The sequence below is a fragment of the Capsella rubella genome, unplaced genomic scaffold, assembly GCF_000375325.1.
Source record: "Capsella rubella cultivar Monte Gargano unplaced genomic scaffold, Caprub1_0 scaffold_5, whole genome shotgun sequence".
NCBI classification, from domain to species: Eukaryota; Viridiplantae; Streptophyta; class Magnoliopsida; order Brassicales; family Brassicaceae; genus Capsella; species Capsella rubella.
The window spans coordinates 12,275,861-12,300,423 of NW_006238919.1; the positions used below are offsets into that span (position 1 = coordinate 12,275,861).

At 37.8% G+C, this 24,563-nt stretch overlaps 8 protein-coding genes across 9 annotated transcripts; 4 read left to right on the top strand and 4 right to left on the bottom strand.

Annotated features, from left to right (window-relative positions):
- Nucleotides 1-2,475: 2,475 nt before the first annotated feature.
- LOC17884961 (protein NLP9) lies at nucleotides 2,476-6,090 on the top strand. Its single transcript, XM_023783016.1, has 6 exons — nucleotides 2,476-3,330; nucleotides 3,696-3,734; nucleotides 3,821-4,528; nucleotides 4,652-4,772; nucleotides 4,859-5,221; nucleotides 5,304-6,090. Exons 1-6 carry the CDS (start codon nucleotides 2,476-2,478, stop codon nucleotides 5,930-5,932), a joined length of 2,715 nt encoding a protein of 904 aa, XP_023638784.1. The 3' UTR covers nucleotides 5,933-6,090.
- Nucleotides 6,091-7,271: 1,181 nt separating this feature from the next.
- Nucleotides 7,272-8,811, top strand: LOC17885653 (DNA-directed RNA polymerases II, IV and V subunit 8B). The gene is made up of 5 exons (XM_006291945.2): nucleotides 7,272-7,380; nucleotides 7,493-7,571; nucleotides 7,810-7,967; nucleotides 8,310-8,401; nucleotides 8,533-8,811. The coding sequence occupies exons 2-5, from the start codon at nucleotides 7,493-7,495 to the stop codon at nucleotides 8,642-8,644; spliced, it is 441 nt and encodes a 146-aa protein (XP_006292007.1). The 5' UTR covers nucleotides 7,272-7,380; the 3' UTR covers nucleotides 8,645-8,811.
- A 127-nt stretch (nucleotides 8,812-8,938) lies between these two features.
- On the bottom strand, nucleotides 8,939-11,748 carry LOC17885846 (2-(3-amino-3-carboxypropyl)histidine synthase subunit 2). Its single transcript, XM_006290930.2, has 10 exons — nucleotides 11,556-11,748; nucleotides 11,177-11,373; nucleotides 10,977-11,085; nucleotides 10,576-10,897; nucleotides 10,349-10,418; nucleotides 10,154-10,221; nucleotides 9,956-10,071; nucleotides 9,754-9,860; nucleotides 9,513-9,658; nucleotides 8,939-9,424 (listed from the first exon to the last, which is right to left on the bottom strand). The coding sequence occupies exons 1-10, from the start codon at nucleotides 11,640-11,642 to the stop codon at nucleotides 9,180-9,182; spliced, it is 1,467 nt and encodes a 488-aa protein (XP_006290992.1). The 5' UTR covers nucleotides 11,643-11,748; the 3' UTR covers nucleotides 8,939-9,179.
- Nucleotides 11,749-12,151: 403 nt separating this feature from the next.
- LOC17884896 (F-box/LRR-repeat protein At3g60040) lies at nucleotides 12,152-14,166 on the bottom strand. The gene is made up of 4 exons (XM_023782760.1): nucleotides 14,048-14,166; nucleotides 12,892-13,898; nucleotides 12,671-12,820; nucleotides 12,152-12,568 (listed from the first exon to the last, which is right to left on the bottom strand). Exons 1-4 carry the CDS (start codon nucleotides 14,064-14,066, stop codon nucleotides 12,323-12,325), a joined length of 1,422 nt encoding a protein of 473 aa, XP_023638528.1. The 5' UTR covers nucleotides 14,067-14,166; the 3' UTR covers nucleotides 12,152-12,322.
- Nucleotides 14,167-14,776: 610 nt separating this feature from the next.
- LOC17884888 lies at nucleotides 14,777-16,491 on the top strand. Its single transcript, XM_023782762.1, is given in 5 exon segments — nucleotides 14,777-14,874; nucleotides 15,043-15,349; nucleotides 15,744-15,989; nucleotides 16,075-16,239; nucleotides 16,242-16,491. Coding segments are annotated over 4 exon segments (771 nt in total). The 5' UTR covers nucleotides 14,777-14,874; nucleotides 15,043-15,085; the 3' UTR covers nucleotides 16,338-16,491.
- Nucleotides 16,492-16,625: 134 nt separating this feature from the next.
- On the bottom strand, nucleotides 16,626-17,579 carry LOC17885026 (F-box/LRR-repeat protein At2g43260). The gene has a single exon (XM_006290372.2). It carries the CDS (start codon nucleotides 17,577-17,579, stop codon nucleotides 16,626-16,628), a length of 954 nt encoding a protein of 317 aa, XP_006290434.2.
- A 515-nt stretch (nucleotides 17,580-18,094) lies between these two features.
- On the top strand, nucleotides 18,095-19,145 carry LOC17886539 (54S ribosomal protein L51, mitochondrial). Its single transcript, XM_006291998.2, has 3 exons — nucleotides 18,095-18,242; nucleotides 18,538-18,644; nucleotides 18,744-19,145. Exons 1-3 carry the CDS (start codon nucleotides 18,163-18,165, stop codon nucleotides 18,914-18,916), a joined length of 360 nt encoding a protein of 119 aa, XP_006292060.1. The 5' UTR covers nucleotides 18,095-18,162; the 3' UTR covers nucleotides 18,917-19,145.
- A 112-nt stretch (nucleotides 19,146-19,257) lies between these two features.
- On the bottom strand, nucleotides 19,258-23,887 carry LOC17887387 (BAG-associated GRAM protein 1). Of its 2 annotated transcripts, none has more exons than XM_006290723.2 (18): nucleotides 23,488-23,887; nucleotides 23,251-23,301; nucleotides 23,038-23,135; nucleotides 22,731-22,806; nucleotides 22,310-22,438; nucleotides 22,165-22,211; nucleotides 21,753-21,873; nucleotides 21,509-21,625; nucleotides 21,405-21,434; nucleotides 21,216-21,315; nucleotides 20,881-20,987; nucleotides 20,577-20,723; nucleotides 20,389-20,493; nucleotides 20,137-20,283; nucleotides 19,960-20,013; nucleotides 19,785-19,848; nucleotides 19,600-19,661; nucleotides 19,258-19,511 (listed from the first exon to the last, which is right to left on the bottom strand). In XM_006290723.2, exons 1-18 carry the CDS (start codon nucleotides 23,689-23,691, stop codon nucleotides 19,392-19,394), a joined length of 1,779 nt encoding a protein of 592 aa, XP_006290785.1. In that variant the 5' UTR covers nucleotides 23,692-23,887; the 3' UTR covers nucleotides 19,258-19,391. The 2 variants fall into 2 exon arrangements, with proteins under 2 accessions (XP_006290785.1, XP_023638529.1); XM_023782761.1 differs by having other exon boundaries at nucleotides 23,251-23,322; nucleotides 23,488-23,578.
- Between the last annotated feature and the right edge of the window lie 676 nt (nucleotides 23,888-24,563).

Genomic DNA, 24,563 nt, shown 5'->3' on the forward strand with positions numbered 1-24,563 from the left:
AGTAAATTAACTAATCACACTAATTAATTAGAAAATACTACTAGTAAGACGGATAAAAAAGAATTCAGAGCAAATAGGAGAAGAAGCACATTACTACAAGGTTAGGTGGGTAGCATTGTATATTGTTGAAGATTCCATTCCACCACGCATGATATATTTAGGAATCTCGAAAAGAGAATCCGAATCTAGAAAAGACAAAAGATGGACGGTCAGGATTCTCCCCTATCTCGACTTAAGGAATCTGATTTAAAGCGAATATCAACATGTAACGACAATTAATTAAGAGGAAGTGGGATCATTGTTGACATAACTCATATAAATCATACATAAGTGATTAAGGCCCCATATATATTACGTTAGGGCAGAGAGTGCCAGCATAATACAGATGCCCCGGGCAATACATACTTTGTTTTTCTCGGAGCATCTATATTACTACAGTCTATCTATGTGTATTCGATATATTTCTCGAAACCCTCTTTACTAAATATAATAAGTTCTAAACAACAATGACAATAAAAGGTAAAACCAATTATTTTGAGATTGAAGTGTAGCAGCTATTCTTGTATATGGCTGCCGACAGATAGACGCTCCTAAACAATGGGAGATCCAAATCAGTTTTTAAATGAAAGTTGTATGCGTGGTCCATTCATTTTAAAACAATATCACTGTCTTCTAACCAAATTAATATCCCATATATATATATATATATATAGCTTAATTGGGTTTAATTATGACAACTCCCATTTGATATGCTATGCTGTCCTCAATTAGTTAGTATATATATATGTATGTATATTTATTGTATTGAACAATTCTTATGTATCTGCTGACAGACACTGCCCCCAAACTATGGGAAATCCAAAGCAAATCTTAGAATAATATGTGGTCCTGTATTCATAATGACTTATATATATATTTAGCTGTTTTAGGATGATCCTTGCTTATGACGATGAGTATTGTGAAGAAAAAGTAATTTAATTATGTAACTAAATAATATATATATTTTCTATTCTCTAATAAGAATACATCCATTGAATGTTTATAAAATAAATAAAAATAAGTATAAGTGAGCTTTTATAATTTCCATTTTTTGGCCAGCTTAAATGATAGAATGAATGGTGTTTACTTTTAAATAAGGAAAAAGTTGGCATGGCAAAGAGGAGAAAATGACAGGTTACGCATTATTATGCCTTCGGAATCTAACTGATCTCCACGTGTCGCTTTCTTCTTCACATTAGATTACATTGTCATCCTTTTTCTCCATATCTTATCTATTTTTATTTTATTTTTTAAAATGTTCTACATGTTGTATTTAAATTAATATATTCTTCATACCTATGTATGATTAACAAATACTATTACGTTGTTTCTTTTTTAAAAATTTCACCATGGGAAATAAATACATCAAAACGAAAGAAAAATCTAACATCAACTTCGTTTTTTTTTGGGTTCATGTACATTACTGAGAATCAATATCTAAATTCCTCATAATTTATTCTGATATTCCATTTTCAAATTATTTATTATTCATCATTCCATTGTTTATTTCTCCAGTAAAAATTTGCAGGAATGTTTTATTAAAGAGAGTCACTTTTAAAAAGGAGAAGGAAGAAGAAGAAGTAGAAAATCCAATGATCACTTTTTTTAACTTTTCTATCATTACGTCATCTGTAGTGGTGGTAGGGACGATTAGGACGCATCGTTTTCTTTTTTTAAAACGCCTCAGTGACTCACGCACGCACGCCAAAAGCAGAAGGACTTATAAATATATAAATCGCGTTTTGAAAATCACGATTCCAAAGAAATAAATTAAAGAGTCATCTTTCACATTTCCTTCCTATCGAAGCTCTCACAAGAGTCAAAGAGTCTCTCTCCTCCATTACTGGAACCGTTCTTTTCTCTTTCTCTTTCTCTTTTCACTGCTGCTTGCTGATGTAGCTCCCACGATTCCCTCTAACTGAACCTAATCGGCTTTTACTATTTTAGTATTTTCTCCATACTAGAAAGTTTCCTCTTTTATCTTTACTCTGTGGCTTCATCTTTGTCTCCTCCACAACACAATACTCACTCAAGTATCAACCTTTCTACACTGTCTAATAGCTTCTTGCTCCAGGTTCAGTTCTATAACTCTGAATTTGCTTCTTTTTCTTCTGGGGTTTTGCTTACTTGTGCAATTCAAGGAGCTGCATATTTTTCAAGTGTATTAATTGCTGCGACCATATAAAATAGCAAAGTAGTTAGATGTTTATAGCATTTTCAACTGTAAAGGATTTGGTATAAGAAAAACATTTCTTTTCCTTGCGGTGAAGTTTGTCCTGTTTCGTAATTTTGTGAAGATATGAATTGAATATTCAAGTGAATTTTTAATCTTCCCATGTGTAGGATGCTGATAAACATTGAATCTGCTGCGTGAGCATTTTCATTCAAATCATAAAGTCTCTGTTGTGCCAATCTTTTCAGTTTAAAAAAAAAAAAATGGAGAATCCATCAGCATCCAGAGAAAAAGGATTCTGTTTTCCAGATGTTCCAGCAGAAGAAATGGATGGTTGGGTTAAGAATTTGATTTTCGAAGAAGATATGTTTAGCTCCTCTTCAACTTCTGAGCTTATGAACTTCGAATCTTTTGCTTCATGGTGCAACACCCCTTCTGCTGCTACAGATTTCTTGTTCACTCAGTATGACTTATCGACCTCTCAATCTACTACACCTTTTGGAGGCTTTCAAGGCTCATACGTTGGCGTTAAAAGACCGGCACAGGAGATGATTTCTCAGTTTCATTGCCTATCTGATACTGAAAAGCTTACTGGTAAACGAAGCAAGGGTAGTAATCAGACTAGTAGTGTAGACTATAGTGTTCCAAGGTCACTGAGCCACACTCTTGATGATAAGATGCTTAAGGCATTAAGTTTGTTTATGGAGTTCTCCGGAGAGGGAATTCTGGCACAGTTTTGGACTCCTATTAAGAAAGGAGATCATTACATGCTTAGTACTTGTGATCAGGCTTACTTGCTTGACTCGAGGCTGTCTGAATACCGTGAAGTATCGAGGAACTTCACTTTCTCTGCTGAAGCAAATCAATGCTCTTACCCAGGTCTTCCAGGCAGAGTCTTTATCTCTGGAATTCCTGAGTGGACATCAAACGTGATGTATTACAAGACCGCTGAATATCTAAGGATGAAGCATGCTCTAGATAACGATGTCCGTGGTTCCATTGCAATTCCTATCCTTGAAGCATCAGGTTCATCTTGTTGTGCTGTCCTGGAACTTGTGACATGTAGGGAAAAACCCAACTTTGATGTGGAGATGGACTCTGTCTGTCGTGCTCTGAAGGTTAACTCGCCTTCTCTCTCCCATTCTTTTCTTTGTGTGTGCTTGTTCTTGTTGGTATTATAAGGTTACTCGGTTTCGAATCATGTCTTTTATCTACTTGAACTCAGTGCTTGGTGTTCTTCATTAGTTGAGAACTCTTTTAGAAACATTAGTAGAAGGAAATGAGATGTTTTATTAGGGAGGTTTAGAGGAATTCTTCTCCAAATTTGATTGATGATTCTTCTATTTGGTTCACATTAGATATGGGACGTCTCTTTATTTTCTTATACTCAACCAAGTTAATCTTCCCTCGTGTCATTATTTGAGGAAGATCAAATAAAACAATAAAAGTGGTGAGATTCATTGTTTTTGTCTTATTTTTTTAGGCCGTGAACTTACAGACATCAACTATTCCACGTTCTCAGGTACATCTGAACCCAAACCGGTCAAAAACTGATGCTTTCTTGTTTCATTGTTGTGCCTCAATCCAATAGTGTCTTTTGTTTTTCAGTACCTTTCTAGTAATCAAAAAGAAGCTTTGGCTGAAATAAGAGATGTTCTCCGAGCGGTGTGTCATGCACATAGGTTGCCTTTAGCTCTAGCTTGGATTCCATGTAGTTACTCCAAAAGAGCAAACAATGAGTTGGTAAAGGTTTATGGAAAAAATTCAAGGGATGTCTCTCTTCTTTGCATAGAAGAAACAGCATGTTATGTGAATGATATGGAAATGGAAGGCTATGTGAATGCATGTTTGGAGCATTATCTGAGAGAAGGGCAAGGAATTGTTGGCAAAGCACTCATATCAAACAAACCGTCTTTCTCATCCGACGTAAAGACATTTAATATCTGCGAGTACCCTCTTGTTCAACATGCTCGAAAGTTTGGTCTTAATGCTGCAGTTGCCACCAAACTGAGGAGCACATTGACCGGTGAAAATGATTATATACTTGAGTTTTTCTTACCTGTAAATATGAAGGGAAGCTCAGAACAACAACTTTTGCTGGATAGTCTCTCGAGCACGATGCAGAGACTATGTCGGACTCTGAGAACTGTTTCAGATGCAGAAACGTCAAATCTCCCACAGGCTATTACTGTATCTGAAGAAAGCTTACAGACAACATATCTGGATACCGACGTCAACTCTACTGCAACTATCTTCTCAAACATGTCCTCTGATACAACAAATGATATAGCAGGTTCTCAGGGAAATATTCAACAGGTATATGATAGTATCCAATTCTTTTATTCTCTACAATGAAATTTGGTTATGGCTTGAAGATCTTTTTAATTGGGTTAAATCTTTAAAGATAGAAGATTAAAGACTTCCCTACTCATTTCATAGGAAATTAGCGGAGCAAGAAGATCAGAGAAGAAGAAAAGCAGTACAGAGAAGAATGTGAGCTTGAATGTTCTCCAACAATACTTTTCTGGGAGCTTAAAGGATGCTGCAAAAAGCCTTGGTGGTGAGAACTAGTGTTCATTGCTTGTTTCCTTTACAAGCTATTCAATTGCTGACTTGGATGCTTTTCTTTTTCTTTCTTTCTTGCAGTTTGTCCGACTACACTAAAGCGAATATGTAGACAGCACGGAATCATGAGATGGCCATCTCGCAAGATTAACAAAGTGAATAGATCGTTAAGGAAAATACAGACAGTGCTCGACTCTGTCCAAGGTGTAGAAGGAGGACTGAGGTTTGACTCGGTAACAGGGGAATTTGTGGCAGTTGGCCCTTTTATACAAGAATTTGATACTCAAAAGAGTCTGTCCTCTCATAATGATGAAGATGCATTTGTAATAAGCCAAAGTGATATGGATGAAGATGCGTCATTAGAGCCTTTGAAAGTTACATCTGGTGACGGTGGTAGGGTTAAGATGGAGGAGAGTGTTGAAACAATCCAAGCAGGAGGACCAGGTAAATATAACTCTATGCAAACCTTTTGTGGAGGATCTGTTAGAATGTGAATGCTCTAATAAGCTATTTTCATTGTGTTCAGGATCACTGATGGAGCCATGGGCTTGGATAAGCAAAGACTCTGGCTTGAATTATACTGATGATATCAATATAGGGAAAAGGAGTGAAGAGGTAAAGAAGGATAAAGACCTTTGTGTTCGTAGGTGCTTGAGCTCTGTAGCACTTGCAGACGATGGAACAAATACAAGAATTGTAGAACCAAATCCATCCATATCCAACAGCATGTCGGACTCATCAAATAGTTCAGGTGCAGTTGTGTTGGGAAGCTCATCTGCTTCCATAGAACAAAATTGGAATCCAATAACTCATAATACTAGTGGCGAGAGCGGATCAAGTTCAATATTGACTGTAAAAGCCACTTATAGAGACGACACTGTACGTTTCAAACTTGATCCATATCTTGTTGGGTGTTCTCAGCTATACGGAGAAGTGGGTAAGCGCTTCAAGCTGCAAGAAGGCGCCTTTCAGTTGAAATACTTGGATGATGAAGAAGAATGGGTGATGTTGGTTACAGATTCTGATCTTTATGAGTGCTTCGAGATATTAAACGGTATGAGAAAACACACAGTGAAGTTTCTGGTACGTGATTTACCTAGCACCGCAATAGGGAGTTCTGCAGGCAGCAACGGTTACTTGGGGACATGCTCCTAACATTAATCTTATTATGCTATATGTAAACATGATCTATGTTTGGTCTCACAGAAAGATAGAAAAAAAAGGGTGCAGTGGAGTTGAAGAATGTATATAACATACAAAGACGCATATTTTTGGTATCAACAAGTTGTATAAGTTAATTATAATCTCATGTTCATTGCTTCCTTAATACTTAGAAAACCAAAATGAACCCCATGATTCTTACTGACACGAACATGCTGTTTGAGAGACATACCAAACTGTACTGTCATTTGAATTCACAAATTAATGATATATGTGATCATTGGTGCAACCACTTCATTTAACACAACAACCACCGGAACCAAACTTTTTGTTCCAACACTTATTGATAAAATTGTTGGCCACACAGATAAGAATAAAATCATACATCATCAATCAATATAAATAGCAGTATAGCACCACGATAAGTTTGCAACAATTTTCACCAGCAATATTATTATTACAAGTACGTGTTTTGACTTGTTGAGCGAAGAGAGAATGAAGTCAGTTTCCATCGTAGCGATCTTGGTTCTCTTTCTGGTGGTCTTTGGTAAGAAAACACCAAATATGAATCACTACATATATGTTTAACATTTTTCGTTGCTAAATGATACTAGCTATGATAACAAATGCATGCATGCATAAAACTAATCTTCAGTACTGATCTTTAAACCTTCAACTAGTGTATGAATTGTATAATTGTAAAAGAAGAGAATCATATATAGATTTTATCATGCAGAAGCGTCAAAGGTAAAAGGCAACGCATGTTTTGAAGAATACAAGCCCACCAGAGATGAAACGCCTGACTTCCTTCTTTGTAGGGTTCCGGTTTACCCATCACTGTGTTATAAAAAGTGCCAAGAGACTAGGGAAGGTGCAAAAGGTGGAAAATGTGATTTCGAGATAAACCCTCAAGATACTAAATGTTTTTGCAACTATTGCTCCGACGAATACGATCTCAATCCACTCTACTTAACCAAACAAACCACCACTACTGCTTAATTAATAAGCAAACTGCAGCTATGTACTATCCATGAAGCTCGCTGAGATCGACATGTTGCCATATTAAATAAATAAAAAGAATATAAATGATTTGACATGGTTCAATGGTTTTTAGTATCTTGAGTCTTGTGTAACATACTTAACATTTGTGAAAAAATATGTTGCTGAGCGATGAAAAATACCTTTGGACTTTTGAGATTGAAGACTAGCTACAAGATTAAACAAATGATGTAGCATCCCTATCATTTAAGGAAAATAAAATAAAAGTTATAGAAAGCATACTATGGGGAATACATGCAAATAAACGAAACTACAAGGAATATATGTAAATAAATTGAATATGAAAACATAATTTGTTTTTTTTCTTCCTCTCTCGCTTGTGCACCTCCTCCGTAACACTCTTTCCGCCGCCACTCTCTCTGTCTCTTGAGCCTCCGGAGCAGGTGAAAAATTCGTCTTTTCTATCTCCTTTTGAAGCTAATTTGGTTTCTGTATAGATGCTCGTATAAGTGTGGAATTGAGAGTGTTTAGGGTTTGGATTCTTGTTCTTTGTAGATGGCAAGCAATATTATCATGTTCGAGGATATCTTCGTGGTCGATAAGCTAGACCCTGATGGCAAAAAGTTCGATAAAGGTATTTACTTTTTTTTTTTTTTTTTTTTGTGTCGAACCTCAGTCACGATCTGTAATGCTTGTCATGGCTTAAATCGAGTTTCTGATATGTGAATTGTAGTTTCTTCTGTTTATTTTGTGTTTTAGAGAAATTGAAATCAAAGTTACTGTGAAAAATATTTCAACTTTATAAGTTTCCCTAAGTTTTCTTTATATTCTGCTTCTGTCTTCAAATTGATTGTGTGTGTATGTGGTGACAGTTACGCGTGTTGAAGCTAGGAGCCACAACTTGGAAATGTTTATGCATTTAGATGTTAACACTGAGGTTTATCCATTGGCTGTTGGTGATAAGTTCACGCTGGCTATGGCTCCCACGCTTAATCTCGATGGAACCCCTGATACCGGATATTTTACTCCGGTAATGAATTCTACTGCTGCTTCATCTTTGTGTGAATATTACATTTACATACTCTTCTTGTTTGCTTGGCTAAATCTCATGCATGGTAACAGTTTAGTTAGGTCAGGTACCCAATTGATTCTGTTATTTACTATACTACTCAGAACCTGTCTTAGGATTTGGTTGGGTCATAACCACTCGATATGGCTATTCCATTGGCTCGGGGTTCAGGAGATAGGAATAAGACTAAACATATGAAACTTGAGCAAGACTTAGTGTCTTAAATCTTTGAAAACCAAAAAATGTTTGTTTGATCATCTGATTGTTCGTCTGATTTAGTTTCCATCTCGCTCTCTATTACAGGGAGCAAAGAAAACGCTTGCGGATAAGTATGAATACATAATGCACGGGAAGCTTTACAAGATCTCTGAGCGTGACGGCAAAACTCCAAAAGCGTAAGAATACCCCTTATACCTAGACCAACAAAATCGAACGTTCTTAATCAGACTTTCCCAAATAGATCCCATTTCACTTACAAATCTAACCATCATGTCTCGGTTTCTTTCTTAAAATTATGTGTTTCCAGAGAGCTATATGTTTCGTTCGGCGGGCTCCTGATGTTGCTTCAGGGAGATCCGGCCCACATTTCGCACTTTGAACTCGACCAGAGGCTCTTTCTACTCATGAGGAAGTTGTGAGATGCTGTTGTCTGATTATTATCTGGAAACTTTGGCATAAAACTGAATTAACAGAGAGAGGTTTATCTTATGTTGAACTTTGCTATTATAACGTATGCTATATTTATGAAGCAACTGCTGTACATCAACTGTGACCAGAGCTTTCAAGTTTCTACATATGTTTTGTCCTTGCGGCCCTCCCTCTCATGTTGTTTCAGGGAGATCCAGCTCAACAAGTTGGAGCTATTTATCCTATGTTGAACATCCAAGATTTAACTATAATATATTAGACATGTTTGTAGCTCTCATCTCATCTATTGATGATAACCAACCCAGTCAGAGGCGAGAGGCCAATAACATACAACCAACAACAACAAAAAACACACAGGACAAAGACAAGAGTTTTGTTTCTTTTCGAACAAAACCCAAACATTCTCCCATCCAACAATATTACGAAATCAGTAAAACGAAAACAAAACTTATTAAAAAAAAAATCAGTTTCTGACATATTACACTTATGTTTCTTTGTCAACAAGTCTACTTCTTGAGGTTACTGCTACTCGTGCCTGTATCCAGACGCCTTCCCGCTTCTCCCAACTATATAAGCCTCCGGCAAAGTATTATCACTATTTATCTCCAAACCGCGATAAGCACGGCTGAGGAAATACTCGGGTCCTGATTTTGCAGCAGTTTGTTTAGTGAGCGAGTTATGATCTTTCTCTTTCAATTGCAATGCTTTCTCTGCAGTTCGTGCCAGAGCCATTGTCTCTCCTGCGTCTTCTTCTCCATTCTTAGCTTGATCTGCAGCAAATAGAACAGTATTTGTCAAACTCATGGAATGAATAATGACTTTTCTTGATTGGAAAAATGTATTGAGCCTCCATTGTACCGTTTCTTTTGTGATCTTCTACGTAACCACCCTGAAAGAAAGAGAACCGTGGCTCCTCTGATTCGCTATGTGCTTCTGATTCTAATTTTACAGAGTTGATCACATCTTGGAATTGCATTAGGTATTCGCCTGTCCATTCACTCCCTCTGTGGAAACACAAACTCCAAAGACACCGATTAAGGAACTCGTGGATCATATACAAAAACTATAAAGATTTCTGCATATAAATTTCTCTATGTACCTGCTAAAAGCAAGATTCGCTTCAAACGGAGTTATGACAGGGGACATGAACTCTTTGCTATCTAAAAGAGCGGTTTGGGCACATGAGATGTAGATGAATACATCGCACTAAGAGATAAACACAAGACAGAAAAAGGCACTACTCACTTGACATATCTCACTTTCATAATTACAGCTAAATGACAGGCCGTTGTATAACTTACCTCGGGGAAGTTTGCGAGTTTGGCCGGATTAGGCCGTCCCATGGCAAGAATGTAAGATTTTTTGCCAGCTGCAGATATGAGTGCTTGCATATGGTGAATCATATGAAGGTAACCAGCTGCATCCAATGCCATGTGATATTAGACATTCAATGAACTTATCAATCTTGACATCACAAATGCAGAAGAATAGGAACTTACCAACACCAAGAGTCCCTACCAAAATACCTATAATATTTGCATCCTTGGCTTTTTCCACCAAGTAGTATCTGGAAAATATAACTCTGAGTGAGGACAAGAAATACAAATCCACAGAGATAATAACGAAAACATTATAAGGATTGACAAAGTTTGATATTGTGATGTATGAAGTCTGCTTGAAACAAGTGATTATACCGTCGCATAAGTATCCTTCTTTGTTGATGAAATTCCGTCACCAAAGAATCTTCTTCAGCATCATATCTGACTAAGATTAACAAACAAATATAACCAAGAAAATAAGCTATTCATGGTCTTTGTCAATCAATTAGATATTTGTTTAAGAAAAAGGACAGTAGTAAGTTACTCAAACGTGTGACATAACCAAGAACTAGATCAAGAAATTTCCATGGATAAAGCCCTACCTATGTCACAACCATTGAAGGTCAGTACTACATTGGCGAAAGCTGAATTGTCAGAACCGATCCAGAAAAGTAGATAGTCCTCGATTTTGCTTCCTTCTAGCAAGTCCCAAGTTAGCCCTCCCAGTCTATAGTTTCTAGATGAGGATAAGCTATCACTATATGGTCTCGGATGCTCCATGGATTCTCTAGGGTCTTTGGATGGACTAATAAATGAACACAAGACATTGGCTACAGAGAACTTCAATTGAGATTCAGTCTCTGATAATCCTAATTCTTCTCGGATATGCGGAATCACATGGGCGTATTCTAGCCCATAAAGAATCTGAAAACAAAGTTCAAAGACTGAGAAAACAGAACACTTTATCACTATTTCATAATAAAGATAAACTAGCCTCACATACCATAATAGGCTTATCGCTCTTTGATGCATAATCTACCAAATGCTTAACGCAGCTCGAGATGTTTATCGAAGCTTTCCCGAAAACGAAGAATGCTGGAAGAGCCGATGTCCTGAAAAAACATAAATCCTCACAATAAGACATTGTTTGAACAAGGGAATTCACTGCAATTACATAAATCAAGAGTAGGGTTAATGACTCACGGGCTTAGACATGTTTGACCATAATGAACAACACATTCAGCATCAATATGCAAGGCTCCAACTTCATCAATGCAGCAACTACCATAAGTTGTGTCCGCCATAACAAAGAATCTGACTTCTCTGTCAGTAAGCAAACGAGTTTTGCTCTTAAGAGCACTCACGACCTTAGTCGAATCCTTTAACAACTCATCCGGGAACTATCAGAGAAAAAAGAAAAAAAAAACTAAGCTATATCATAGATATATTCATCAAATTAACAATTTTAGCAAAGAAACAATATAAAAGTTCATTCAGTAAGCTTTATCATCCCATATTAACTGAGTTAACAATATACGCTAAGAACCAATCAAAGTTTTACCAACTCATTGAGTTTTGTTACCTGTAAAGCAATTCTGGTGAAGCTTTTGCTGATAATGAACTCCGCCGTACGATTAATGTCATACCTTGATTCAAATTCCAACTCCATATTAAAAGCCTAGGAAATTATTAACCTTTCCGACCGGGAATATCTTAAATTCGTATTCGACTGAAGAATTTGCGGCTGAAGGAAAAAAAAAAAAAAAAGACAGACGAAGAAGAAGAACGATGATCGATGGAACGGTACCGTTTCGGTGGAGCCTTATACGAGCAGTTAAATTAATTAGGTATATTACCGGTTAAGCTGATATTTAGTTCGGTTTACTAACAAATTTATCTGGGTTTCTTTGTCGTACCATCGGATAATATTATTATATGGCGCCTTTAGTTTTTCTTTAGCTTCTGATGGATTATGACAATGTTTCCCAGTTAAACCATGTTTATTCCTCTCCCCCATATATGTCTTTCCATTTTCTCAACTTCTGCTATGCATTACTACTACTTGTTTGTCTTCTGTCAACCATATCGTCAATGCGATGTATTAGTTTGTATGTTAGTTTTCCTATTTCTCCTTCATGTGTTCTGTTCATGTGCTGTTTAAAACTTATCTTCTTGTGCTACTTAAACATATCTCCCTTAGCTATGTATATAGATAAAATCATAAGATCATCCTTTGGCGAATTAGTTCAGTCGTCTTGGTTTAGTTATCAGTTCAACTTTAAAAATGCCTAAGACAAACACTCTTTTCTTCTTTGATTTTTGTCGACGAAGGTTGTTGGATGTCTTGAATTATGCGACTTTGATCTGGCACTTGGGTGAAACTGAAACACCAACAAGCGTCATTAGATCCTTATAGGTTTGCGATATTATGCCATCATCAACGACCTCCACTTGCACCAGTTCAAGGCATTCCGTTTTCCCAAGAAAACTCTTCAACTGTTCCAACTCTTTAGCAGCACCTCCATATCCAAGAACATGCAACACCTTCACTTGGTATGGACGCAAAGTCACATCGCATATGTTACCATCCAGACCCTGGAGAGATGCATTCAAAGGATCAACAACTATGTTTGCGACGCTCTCTATCTCATTAGATATATTCGTTCATAGGTTAAGCAGATTAGATATATAACATACCTGGATGATCAGAGTTTCAAGCATCGGAGACTGCTTAAGCAGATACGGCAGTAGTCTCCATCCTCGTTTTTTCTTACTCCCAAAAGTTAAGCTTACCAGATTGTTAAACACCGGTAGTATTACTCCATGTTTAACACATCGAGAAATCACCTGAAATACACAAACGCACATGTCAAGAATGTCCAAGCTTTTTAAAACTTAATAGAAAGTCGCAAACTTACATCAACAGAATTGGCAGAAAGATGCAGGGTCTCAATGTTGCTTATCCCTATAAAGAGACCCGATATATCCGGCCTTCTGATCTTTTTAGAATAACGAAGGTCCAGCCTAGCTTCGACTAGGGACTTCAAGTTTACTTGTGGATACTCAGACACGGCATAATCAGAGTAGTCCAGGAAGACAAGACGTGGGGCGTCAAATGACATACCAATCATACAGTCAAGGTCATAATCAGAATTGTATTGAACTGATAGTTTCTCGATGGTCCGACTCGATATGCAGTATGGGATTCCCATATACTGCTTGTGACATACAAATAGCTCCTCGAGCACGGGGCAACCAGGAAGAAGCACATAACACAGATCTTCATATTCAAAAAAGATTGAATCGATGAAGAGACTCTTAAGCGCCGGAAGAGACAAATCTGGAGGAAGCTTTCCAAAACTAACTCGTGTTCCCAGTGTCAGCTTAACCAGAGTCTTGCTCGTGAAAAGCGCAGGAGGTAAAAAGACTTCACCATGAGTCTTTGCATTTAGGGGCGGTTTCCAGTGACCAGTTTCAGAACGAACATAGGGTTCATAGCGAGGCTTAATACTTACGGCCAGCTCCAAAACACCACGATCTAAGGCATTACAAACCCAGCGGACCACATGAGTCAACTCGCTGTCATAGTCATAGTGATATTTTAGGGAGAATTTCTTGATAGGCGAAGCGCATTGCAAAGCGAGTGTTCTGTCGACAAAACTCCTGAAGCACTCCCGGATCACATGCCTCTTTTCTTTACCCTCTTCTGGTTGCAGGAAGACAGAATCATCAAAATCGAGATTGTGCACCAATGCAAACACATTCCTCCACTTTTTCGAGAGAAGAGATGTTGAGGCAGCCAGTTTCGTCGGAACTAAGGACAAGATGTCGCCCAGAACCTCTTGAGGGAGCCAGCTGATTGCATCTTTGGAGCCAGTAACCAACATTTTGGTATCCAAACAGACAGAACCGATCTCTTCCGTGCCTGAAACATGAAGTGCGCTCAGAGTGATTCAACTGCTATAATATTAACAAAAATGCACCCAACAAAAGAATTGGATATTTCTAAAACCTAGCGAAAGCTAAAAATTGTCTGAATGTTATCAATAACCAGAACAGAGAAGTTCCACAAACCATAAGATCCAGGTTTCATAATTACGAAGATTTGAGCAAGCAACTAGGCGATGAAGGTGAATCAAAGAAGTTTTAAGAAAAATAACAAAGGTTAGAGAAGCTATAGGTTCAAGCTTTTTTGAAAGGAATAAAGCTTAGAGTCGAGCTCGAGAAACACCAGAAAACCGATTGGTGTCAAACTACAGCAGCTACATCAAAACTGAAAACCAGTCTATCATCTATAATCTAGTGGAAGCTCAAGAGACCAACACTTCGAGCGCTTGTATGAGAATCAGAGGAAATTATGGAGAATAGAGATCATAGAAGATTCAGAACCCAAAATTCCACAAAACTAAAGTAGGGTAAGGCTTCAACCTTTCTTTCTTTTTTTTTTCTTCGATTGAATTGAAGCTGAAGGTCCTCCTGCCTTTCTCGCATCGCAAGCTTGAACTGAAGGACGTCAGAGACTCTTTATTGTAAACCGGAATATAATTAAACCGGCAAGTAGGTTTCCGTGTTGATTAAAACCGGTTAAAGTATATTTTATCGGTTTATCGGTTTATCGGTTTAGATCAAAGATATCGTTTAATCCACCGCCGTCAAGCAATTTCTTCGGTCATTATGACCACCTCCGACTTCTTGAGTTTGTTTCTTATTGAACACACAAACAACTAAACAAGGAACCTCAAAACAAACCCTTTATCGAATTAGGGTTTCATTAAGGTATCACAATTTTTTAATGCCCTTTATCATCTGTCTTTTGAATCGCTTCTCCTTCGAGTTACTAAAGTGCTCTTCTTTAGATTTCTGGATTGGGTATTGTAAGATTTTCAGGTTTTATTTTTCTGGTAATCTTCTTTCGATTATATCGTCCTATCGATCGGATCAGCCCCTTCTTCTTTCCCAACTCTTAAATTGGCTTAACGTCGTTGTTGTTATGATTTAAACTCTGAACAGACCTAATAGAACGTCTTATTTTTGTTCTTATGAATTTTTGTCTTTGATTGTTGTTGAAGATCCTGGGAATTGATGTGTTGACAGAAGCTATTGAGATAAAAGATGAGCTCTACTCAGGCTAATCTATTCAGACCATCCTTGTTCTGTGCAAGGACAACACAAACAAGACATGTCTCTGGGGCACCTTTTAAGACGTCATTACGCTTTGATCCTCGACCATTCCCCAAATTAACTATTCGGGCGTCTGCATCATCATCGGTGTCTACTCGGTTTTTGCCTCTACAGAATCATGGATGTCGGAATCAGAAGCAAGGCCCTGTTGCGTGTTTACTTGGTGGGAAGGATAAGTCTAACGGTAGCAGTGAGGTCAGATGCTTGTTCTTCATTCTTAATATGTCTCTTCTTATTAAATCATAAAATCTTGCAAAATTGCTCTTTTTTCGTGTGTGTGCGTGTAAGAATTAGTCGGGCACAGATCTAGCCACAGAGTTGAGTTATGTTTTTGATGATAAGTAGTGCTGATATATGATTCTTTTTGCACTGATAGTAGTGATGAGATAATATCTGTTCTCGTCATTCTATAGATGTTTTTGCTGAGATTTGAATCGGAAATCTTGAAAAAGAGATCCTTTTTTTTTTTTTTTGGATCAAGAAAAAGTGATCCTTTTAGTGTGTGTTTGTTAGAAGTGAATGCACAGAACTAACTTATGGTTTAGTGGTTCTGATATTAACACGCTTAGTGATGATATTTTATCATCAGATATCATCACCATGGAAAGCTATGAAGAAAGCAATGGGGAGGAAATCGGTTGAAGATATGTTGCATGAGCAGATACAAAAGAATGACACTGGAGGCATTCCTCCACAAGGAGGAGGAGGAGGAGGAGGAAAAGGAGACGGTAGAAATGGTGGGAATAATGGGTCTGAAGGCTCATCAGGAGATGATAAAGGTCTTGCTGATGAAACTCTGCAAGTGGTATTAGCAACCTTAGGCTTCATCTTTCTGGTAATGACAGCATCTCAAGCCCACACAAGTCATCTTTGAATTATCTTCGGTATCTTTAACTTTTTATCAATATTTATTTTTGCAGTACATCTTCATCATCGACGGGGAGGAGTTGTTCCGTCTTGCAAGAGATTACATTAGGTACCTTATAGGACGACCCAAGAGTGTTAGGCTGACCCGGGTTATGGAAAGTTGGAGTAGATTCTTCGAGAGTCTGTTGAGGAAAAGAGTGTACAACGAGTACTGGATAAAGATCAAACGATCATCAAGAAGTCTACCTGGTATGATAGCCCCAACAAATACAGACGCTTCTTGAGGTCTTATCTTGATTCAAATGAAGATGGGTGATTATTTTTTCTTGGCTGATTTAAGTAGTTTCTTTTAGACCCTGAACCATGTTTTGATTTTTGTTTTAGTTAACTTTCGCCATTGTCACCCAAAGAATCAGATTATTCGTAAATATTGATGCTTGCATAGAGTATTGACTCTCAACGATCGATTACTAGGAAAATAGTAAAGCACTTGCAAAATCTTGTCTTATGTTTATGTACAAAATGATAAAGAGAAATCGTCTTAATAATAACAGAAAGCAGAGCATGTAAAGAAAACAAAACACACAAAGGAGATGACATTTAGTTAGGGAACCGGAACGAGAGTTTGAAAGTACGAAGAAGCAACAACACGAGCGTACGCAGAAAGCTTGTTAAGGAGGAAATTTTTAGGGTAAGACATGAACAAAGACTCTTGATAGTCCCAAATGATGAGTACTCCATCTCCATCTCCTTGGTCGTCAGGAATCACCAAGGGGGTGAACAGCTGAATCTGACCTGGTCGTGGTTGGTAGAGTTGGCATAAACACAAGGAGTGCATCTTAACCCATGTTTCTTCTAGTGCATCGACCATGCTCCAAATATCGAGTCGGGGATGGGGAACATTAGTGGTCCTCATCTCAGATACAGAGAGGCGGTCTCGGAGGACGAGAAGCTCAGAGAAATAGGGAGCCTCGTCGCCATCGTGGTCGTCTGAAGAGAAGACTGGGTTAGGGTGGGAGACGACTCTAAACTCTTCAAGGTGAAGATCAAAGGCAACAATTCTTGAAGCGTAGGGTTCCAAGAAATCAACAGTGAACCAGTGAAGGGAACCATTGACATAGACGGATCTTTCCGTGACAAAAACCCGATAAGGAACGAGGTTGACGTGTCTCCACCGGCCGGTTCGGAGGTCGAGAACATTGCAATCCCCAACGATGAGCGGCGCACGAGGGTGAGCACGTAGCTCTACCACTTTATACTCCCCCGTAACTTCATCTTTACCGAATCCAAACGTGCTTCTTGTCTTGGGGAACTTAGGCGTGACTTCATGATCCAAATATTTTCGATGGTACAAAAGAGATCTGACGGGGATACCTGCATGAGGTAAGATCGTCGTCGAGGCCGAGAACAAAGATTCGCCGGTAGGGAATCGCCGGGATTGTCGAGTCGCCGGGTTACAAACTTCAATGGAATCAGAGCCCGGGATGCAGATCAAGCCATGTAAGTGAGATACGGGAAGCGTCGCAGTTGCCGATATAACAGATCTCTTCTTCTTCATCTTTGTCTTCGTCGGGGAAAAGAAACGGCGGAGAATCGTCTCCGTCGTCTCTGCAACCGAAAGCTAAAAGGATACTACGGCGTCGGGAACTCTTCATCAGATGTCTTTTGACGAAAGTATGGGATTCGATTAAAGATTTCCATTGCTTAGAAACGGACTTGAATCTCATGATAGACTTCAACGGAAGCCTCAGGAGGATATCGGCGACGAGATCAAGAGCTATACTTGTTGTATACGCAGCAGCCATGTTTAGTTTCTTCTCTCTCAAGGCTTTGTTTTTACTGACATCTATTTATATACCATTCCTATTAGCATTTGGAATTATACTAGTGATTCGTGTTACAATATAAACTTTAGTTATATTCAATCATGAATTTTTTAAAATTTAAAATCAAGTGTTAGCAAATAAATATCAAAAGACTTTTTGCTCGAGCCCAATAAAGGCCCATTTCAATTTATTTAGTCTGCAACATATAAGTCACGTGGCACCTATCACGTGATCATCTTCTTCTCTTCTTCACTTGCTAGCATTTCTCTCTATACATCTCTCTGTTAGGGTTTTGTTTCTCTTTCCGATATTCAAATGGCGCTTAGAGGAGTTTGGCAGCTTAAGAAGCTCGTTGTGAGTTACTGTAATTGGGGTGGTAGCAGTAGAGGCATCAGGTCTATTTTTTTCCCCTAAATTTTATTTCGCAATCTTTGAGCCGTACTTTTTTTTTTTTCATCGATCTACCATTTTTCGTGTAATTAACTTGGAACTTCAGACTATTTTATTCGAATCTATGAGCCTGTATTTCGTATCTGTGAAGCAAATTAACTTTTCATGTTTATAATAATTTGGTCCATTGATGTAATGGTGCAAGTAATGAATCGCATACCATTTTATAGTTAGGTATGTACTGAGCAGTTTCCTCTGATCATTGTCTCATGTGTTGGATTTTATTGTTTTTACTTGCAGAGCCTTTATGGAATCAGAATTGCCTGCACTAAAAGAGAAAAATCCGCAGCTCGAAGTGGTTACCGAGCTTTCACGGGGACAACATCCTTATCTGAAGGGCATTTACAGTATGAATCTTTCCTCCTCTTATCATTATTACGAGCAATGCAACCTGCCTAGTGCATAGAACAATTCTTTGACATTAGCAATTTCACTTCGAATCATAGGGAATAGAAATGAAAGAGTGGTGTGTGTGAAGAACATGGATCCTGAAGAAGTACTTCTGAATGCAACAAGGCTGAGGAACTCTCTTGGAAGGAAAGTGGTGAAACTGAGGACCAGACATGTCACCAAACACCCTAGCGTCCAAGGCACCTGGACAACCGCTGTCAAATTCTGAGATTTTCCTACTGCATATTTTGCAGGCTTTCTTCTTCTAGCAGTCGAATCTAGTGTTGCAACCATCAGGATTGATTGTTTATCTATATTTGCAATCCCAAGTTGTCTGTACCGTTTTCTGACCTGGACAAAGATTCAGTCTTCAAATGTTTTGCAGTTTATGCAATGTTTGAATTTTGTCTTGTCCTTCTGGTTTAGTCTATAATAAGATTACACAGGGGTTTATGGTACAATTCATTGTTTTCACTGTGTTCTTTGTTTGCTGTGAAAGTTCAACAGGACTGAGTTGTGAGAGAACCCTTACTTTTCCTTCTTTTTTTAATTTGTCAGAAGTACCAAAAATCAGACAAGCCCCTGTAAATATCCATTATAATTACCGTGATCACATATACACTTTAACAATGTAAAGAAGGGATGATCTAAGTTGGCTTGAAAATGAAACTTTGAGAGGATTTTCAATTTTGGTAAATTAGGTTTTAGCTGATGTTTTCTGGTGTTGCAGATGATGAAGTAGACTTGTCAAGGCTACTTGATGAAGAGTGTGACTTAAGATACGACAATGCCACTTCTATCATCACTTCCACTTCTTTCTTGTACTGTTTTAAGTGTCAAAAACCAATGTATCAGAGAAACCAAAAATGGCTCCTTATAATTTACCAACTGAAATAAAGGCACCAAACTAACCTCGTCAATTGCCCCTGCTTTAATCTTTGATTGCATCAAACACCATTTCTTAAAATGTACACCTATTGATAAAAAGCATGAAGCCAAAGAGATCATTCCCACACCATGTGCATTGCAAATTTCACACTTCCAGATATAGATAGAAATCATTAATAGTTTGAGGATGGGTACTTGGGTTTCCATACCGACTCTTATATCTATAACAGATGAAGTCTCGTCTTTAACTTCCAAGCGCCATCGACAGTGGACCTGATATACAAAAAGAATTTATAAAGCATGCCAAGCTCAAACTTGACTGGTGAGTTGCAAACAGAATGATAAAACAAACACCAGATTTTCTTCATATGTAACATAACATACCTCAAAGTAAGAACCAAAAGGAACATCATGTGGCTGTTGCACAGTTTCAAAAACCTGAAAGAAGGAAAGGCAAGTATCATCAGACAGGATTTTTTTTTTGTCTCTTTTCATTTTGCCTAAACAACATTAGCAAGTATTATATCCCTCGGGAAACAAATTTTAGTGAATCATTCTTACCAGCACTTTCTTATCTGGTGATATAACAACGTGCTGCCATTCCGTAACAGCAGTGTCTGGTGGACACATGGGACTATTACAAATGGATCTGAACTTAATCTCCCTCACTTGACCATCATATTCTTCAGCAGTATGCCACGGCTCAATCTAAATGTTAACAAACAGACAACAATAAAGATCCTGAGAAGTCGGATTCTTAAGACATGTAAACAATACAATGGAAAACTATCTAGATACCAATGTCAAACTTACATTAAGATTTTTATCCTTCCGTGCAGATCTGTACTCGTTAGTGTAAGTGGAATCATCAGCCAGCAAGACGTTCAGGACTTGCTCAGGTGTGCTGGCAAAAACATCCTGCATACAAGAATATGATGCAAAAAATTTAAAACAATATCTTTGAACAGCTATAGCAATAACAAGAAAAACCGAATGTTTACATTGTAGATATTGACAAGAACTTCTTCCTTGATGAAAGCTTGAAACTTCACAGGTTGAGCTGCAGTATTTTCAGGAGCTTTGACTTGTACTTTACCACCTCCTTTCACAGAGCTACTATGAGCACGTAAAGCAGATTCTGCTCTCTCCTATATGATAAGAAAGCAACCCAACAAATGTAACATGTTAATATTTCAGGCAACAACATCAAATTTACCTCTTGATTAACTAGCAAATACTGAATAAAGCATGCGGTGGAAGAGTGGCATAAACATAAAAAATTTATTTATGAAATTGGGGAGAGACCTTCTTCTCGACTTCTAACATTGCATGATAATTATTAACCGCACGCTGCAATGCTTTCAATGTATGGTTCCTGTTCCAAAATGATGCAAATTTATACCTCACTCTACCTGAAATAAACAAGGAATTCCACAGAGACATAAACATGACAAAGCACCACTACAGATGAAAAACTCCAAACGCTCTGGTCCTACAGACAAATGGCTATTCCAGGAATCAAATGGGAAAATGTTCTTACTGACAAAACAGTAACTATCAAACAAGTGTTTGCTGGCGATAAAGAAAGGCATGAACGTTGATATAATTACAAATATTCAATGACAAATATAATTACTAACCATCAGGAGTCCCAAGAGGGGGAACACCATGTCCACCAGCACCCATCCGTAGAATGATTGTTATAGCTGGGTTTATCAATGCATGTTGACTTCTACGGATCTATAATAAAAAATAAATATTTATGTATGGTTAGTCCACATATCTGTTTAAACCAACAGAAATCCGAGTGGTCAAGAAAAGCGCACTACCTCATCTATATCTCCCAGAGGGACAACAACCTACAATTATGAAGAAGAAGTTTTTAGCATTGGTTCAAAGAACTCGGAATGTAATTGCTTATAGAATCCCTGACCTTCATTTGCTTAGAGAACACATTGGAGTGAAAACATATGTGCCACGCGGAAACATACATTCGGCCATGATACAGGAATGACCTCTCCAAGGCACATGAATAACTGTGCTCAACAACCTAAGGGAAATGGTACATGCGATAGTCAGAGTACTAAACGTGTAATGGAAATCCCATTGACGATACAAAAATTTTGAACTCTCATATGAGATTACTACAATGATACAGTTTGTACTAGTTAAGTTACCTCATCGGGCAGGAGATCAAATATCGTCTGCAGGGGACCTGGCTTTTGATGTACAATTGTTGGGCCTTGCTGATCCAATGTGACCCTTCTTCTACAGGCTCCAGCATATCCCGTTACAGCCCTACCAATCAGACATAATGTACACAGTTATAAACCACAAAGGCTACTATATATTAAGTCCGAGGTGTGGTTCCATTGAAAATAACAAACCAGCCAAATGCAAGTAGCATGGTTAAGTAGAACAACAAAAAAAAAAAAAATTGCGGAAAAAAAGAGAGAGATATTGTAAAAGTTATCCGCTCATGCAAACAGATGAAAGCCGAATTGTCACAGAACCAAGACAATTAGCACTCTCCTATTAAACAAGATAAACCCAGCTTACAGAAAGGTTGAAGTAGAGATGGTGGATTACCTAGGAGCATTTACTGGTAGTTTGATTGCATTAATGTTAAGGCAAACCTGACATACAAGATTAGGTTAGCTTCTAAAGAGAAAACGAGGATTCGATTAAAACCCTTGAAGGGAAATATACAAACAGAAACTAAGGACAAACACACCTGCCCAGATGGACTGTCTAATGAATGCCACACTGGACCCGTTTGGCCTTCACGCTCAACATTAATAGTTACAGAGCCAAGAACGGTACTTTTCCAGATGATATCCCAATCATGAATTGTAACATTGATCTGACACAAGAAATATATGGTAAATGTTAGAAAAGGTATCTGGTAAACATAACAGGTGCATGTTTTGCGTCCGGAATTATTGAATCTATATGCCTATTTTGAAGAATAAGTGCTTTTGGTAATATTTTCCAAGTCATATATAGGCGAAATTTCCATTCTAGCAGATATCAAGGTTTCGAACTTAGTGATAAACCCTATGTCTCGGGTTTCCATCAGAAGTCTAAACAACTTTTAGGTGAAATGAGTTTCCCACTGAGTCCTAGAGCATACTATAGCAGTAAATGATATTAACCTTAACAGGAAGCTCATCTGTGGGGAAATTAAACTCTTCACCCCACATTGGATTTCTCGAACCAGGGACCATAGAACTGAAACAAGCAGAGAAATACATTAGACAATCGAATGTGTAATCTCAACAACCAAACCACCAATATACGTTTTCACTTTTTTTTAGGATGGATAGATGTTGTAGTTGGGAAGAAGCTATAGGACAGCGTAAAAGAGCAGGAAAGAGGATGACATCAAAAAAGTTGCTCACATGGTCCATTGAAAAGTCATATAACATGTAATAAAACTAATTGAAAAGGATATATAACAACCTGAATCGCTTTTCTGATCCACAATTTACAATAGCATAAGGATCTGAAGTTCCATTTAAGTTTGCACCAATGAGATTCTTAGCAGCCAGCAGTTCCACCTAAAAGATACACCCAAAATTTGATGCAATGTCAGTGGTCCTAATCCTATCTATGCAGATGAATCGTAAGAACCAGTCAGTCTCAACGATGAGAACATTGAATTGAAGCATTTACCTTGATTATATAAGCAGCATTAGTTTGAGTGTCTCCTCTCAACTGTCCCATCTACAAAAATAAGTGCAGAAACTGCAAGTCAAAAAATTGGGAAAATTACTCCATGAACAGAGATTTGAAGGTCCCGATTAGAAAAGGGGAAACCCAGAATTCATTAAGCGCCCACGAGGTTTCCCCGGCTTAACATACTGAGAAACCCAGCAATTGAGAGAAATGAAAGAAGAAGGAATTTCAAACCTTGTCTTTGTCAAAGATGGCGTCACCGGAATCGAGATTTTGCATGAGACCGGACCGATCAAATCCAACACCACCGACATCGCCATCTCCGCCTCCTCTGTAAGCGAACAGCCAGTAAGAAGCAATCAGAAAAAACGAAGCGACCACCGCAACCTCAATCTCCCACAACGACGGTAGTAAAACCTCCACCGCAGACTGAACCATCTCGATCAACGGAGTAAATATTTGAAATTTTCAAAGGAAACAAAAAATAAGCGCGATCAAGAAGGTGGGTCTAGGGATTTATCCTGTAGAGGATCACACGACAAAGAATTAACATTTCTGAAGAGAAGAAACTTCGCCTTCTTGAGAAGAAAAAGTGAGTCAAAAAAGGACAATCGCAGAGAAAAAAAGGAATTTAGAAAGAACGAAGAAACTGAGAAATTGGTTGTTGAGGCCGGTTTTACTTAATTACCCTTGGAACTGTAAACAGTTACTCGAGTACTGAGGAGAACTCGAGGGTATTTATGGTAATTAAAAGGTTTCGAACGTCCATAGCAGTAACCGTAGAAGACTTTCTTTTATAAAACTGAAAACGAAAAATCTGACTAATAACCAAATTTTCTTACTTGTTGGATTAAAAGGACAAAGATAATAAAAGATAACAAAACTGAACCAAACCAAACTGTACCAAAACTAATTGGGTTTAAGTCTGGTTCAAAATTGTCAATCCAAAAATAATGAAACGAATTTGGTATTTAAACTAAATGTACACGATAACTTTTAATATTACCAAGTTGAGTAGTGCACTTTGAGATCCTTTGAGAAAAATGTGTTATCTTATATTTTTTAATCTGAATTCCGTTTGAAAAACTCGTCGATTTTCGATAAAATTGATCATAGGATGGGGATACGTGTTCATGAAAATATTGGATTCTATACCTAAAATTTACGTGGTAAAAATAATGTTTTACAATGATATTAAAATTAAAAGTTCATCATAATTCTATCATTTTCTTTTTAAATTTGATCTAAAGCCATAAAATCAAACTGGTATTTGAATCAAATGCATTAATCAATTTATAGTGACTTTTTTA

Excerpts from the sequence above, each read along its gene's own strand:
- LOC17884961 (XM_023783016.1), top strand. The coding sequence starts at position 2,476 with ATGGAGAATCCATCAGCATCCAGAGAAAAAGGATTCTGTTTTCCAGAT. Across the intron at positions 3,735-3,820 it reads CAACTATTCCACGTTCTCAG|TACCTTTCTAGTAATCAAAA; the intron begins GTACATCTGAAC and ends TTTGTTTTTCAG. Across the intron at positions 4,773-4,858 it reads TGCTGCAAAAAGCCTTGGTG|TTTGTCCGACTACACTAAAG; the intron begins GTGAGAACTAGT and ends TCTTTCTTGCAG.
- LOC17885026 (XM_006290372.2), bottom strand. The coding sequence starts at position 17,579 with ATGAAGAAGAAGAGATCTGTTATATCGGCAACTGCGACGCTTCCCGTA.
- LOC17885846 (XM_006290930.2), bottom strand. The coding sequence starts at position 11,642 with ATGGAGTTGGAATTTGAATCAAGGTATGACATTAATCGTACGGCGGAG. Across the intron at positions 9,861-9,955 it reads AACTCGCAAACTTCCCCGAG|TGCGATGTATTCATCTACAT; the intron begins GTAAGTTATACA and ends TTTATCTCTTAG. Across the intron at positions 9,425-9,512 it reads AGAAGATCACAAAAGAAACG|ATCAAGCTAAGAATGGAGAA; the intron begins GTACAATGGAGG and ends TATTTGCTGCAG.
- LOC17885653 (XM_006291945.2), top strand. The coding sequence starts at position 7,493 with ATGGCAAGCAATATTATCATGTTCGAGGATATCTTCGTGGTCGATAAG. Across the intron at positions 7,572-7,809 it reads TGGCAAAAAGTTCGATAAAG|TTACGCGTGTTGAAGCTAGG; the intron begins GTATTTACTTTT and ends ATGTGGTGACAG. Across the intron at positions 7,968-8,309 it reads ATACCGGATATTTTACTCCG|GGAGCAAAGAAAACGCTTGC; the intron begins GTAATGAATTCT and ends TCTCTATTACAG.
- LOC17887387 (XM_006290723.2), bottom strand. The coding sequence starts at position 23,691 with ATGGTTCAGTCTGCGGTGGAGGTTTTACTACCGTCGTTGTGGGAGATT. Across the intron at positions 23,136-23,250 it reads ATGCTGCTTATATAATCAAG|GTGGAACTGCTGGCTGCTAA; the intron begins GTAAATGCTTCA and ends TGTATCTTTTAG. Across the intron at positions 20,988-21,215 it reads CCCTCTTGGGACTCCTGATG|GTAGAGTGAGGTATAAATTT; the intron begins GTTAGTAATTAT and ends TGTTTATTTCAG.
- LOC17886539 (XM_006291998.2), top strand. The coding sequence starts at position 18,163 with ATGGCGCTTAGAGGAGTTTGGCAGCTTAAGAAGCTCGTTGTGAGTTAC. Across the intron at positions 18,243-18,537 it reads GGTAGCAGTAGAGGCATCAG|AGCCTTTATGGAATCAGAAT; the intron begins GTCTATTTTTTT and ends TTTTACTTGCAG. Across the intron at positions 18,645-18,743 it reads TTATCTGAAGGGCATTTACA|GGAATAGAAATGAAAGAGTG; the intron begins GTATGAATCTTT and ends TTCGAATCATAG.
- LOC17884896 (XM_023782760.1), bottom strand. Across the intron at positions 12,821-12,891 it reads TTTCTGCCAATTCTGTTGAT|GTGATTTCTCGATGTGTTAA; the intron begins GTAAGTTTGCGA and ends TGTGTATTTCAG. Across the intron at positions 12,569-12,670 it reads TTGAAACTCTGATCATCCAG|GGTCTGGATGGTAACATATG; the intron begins GTATGTTATATA and ends GCATCTCTCCAG.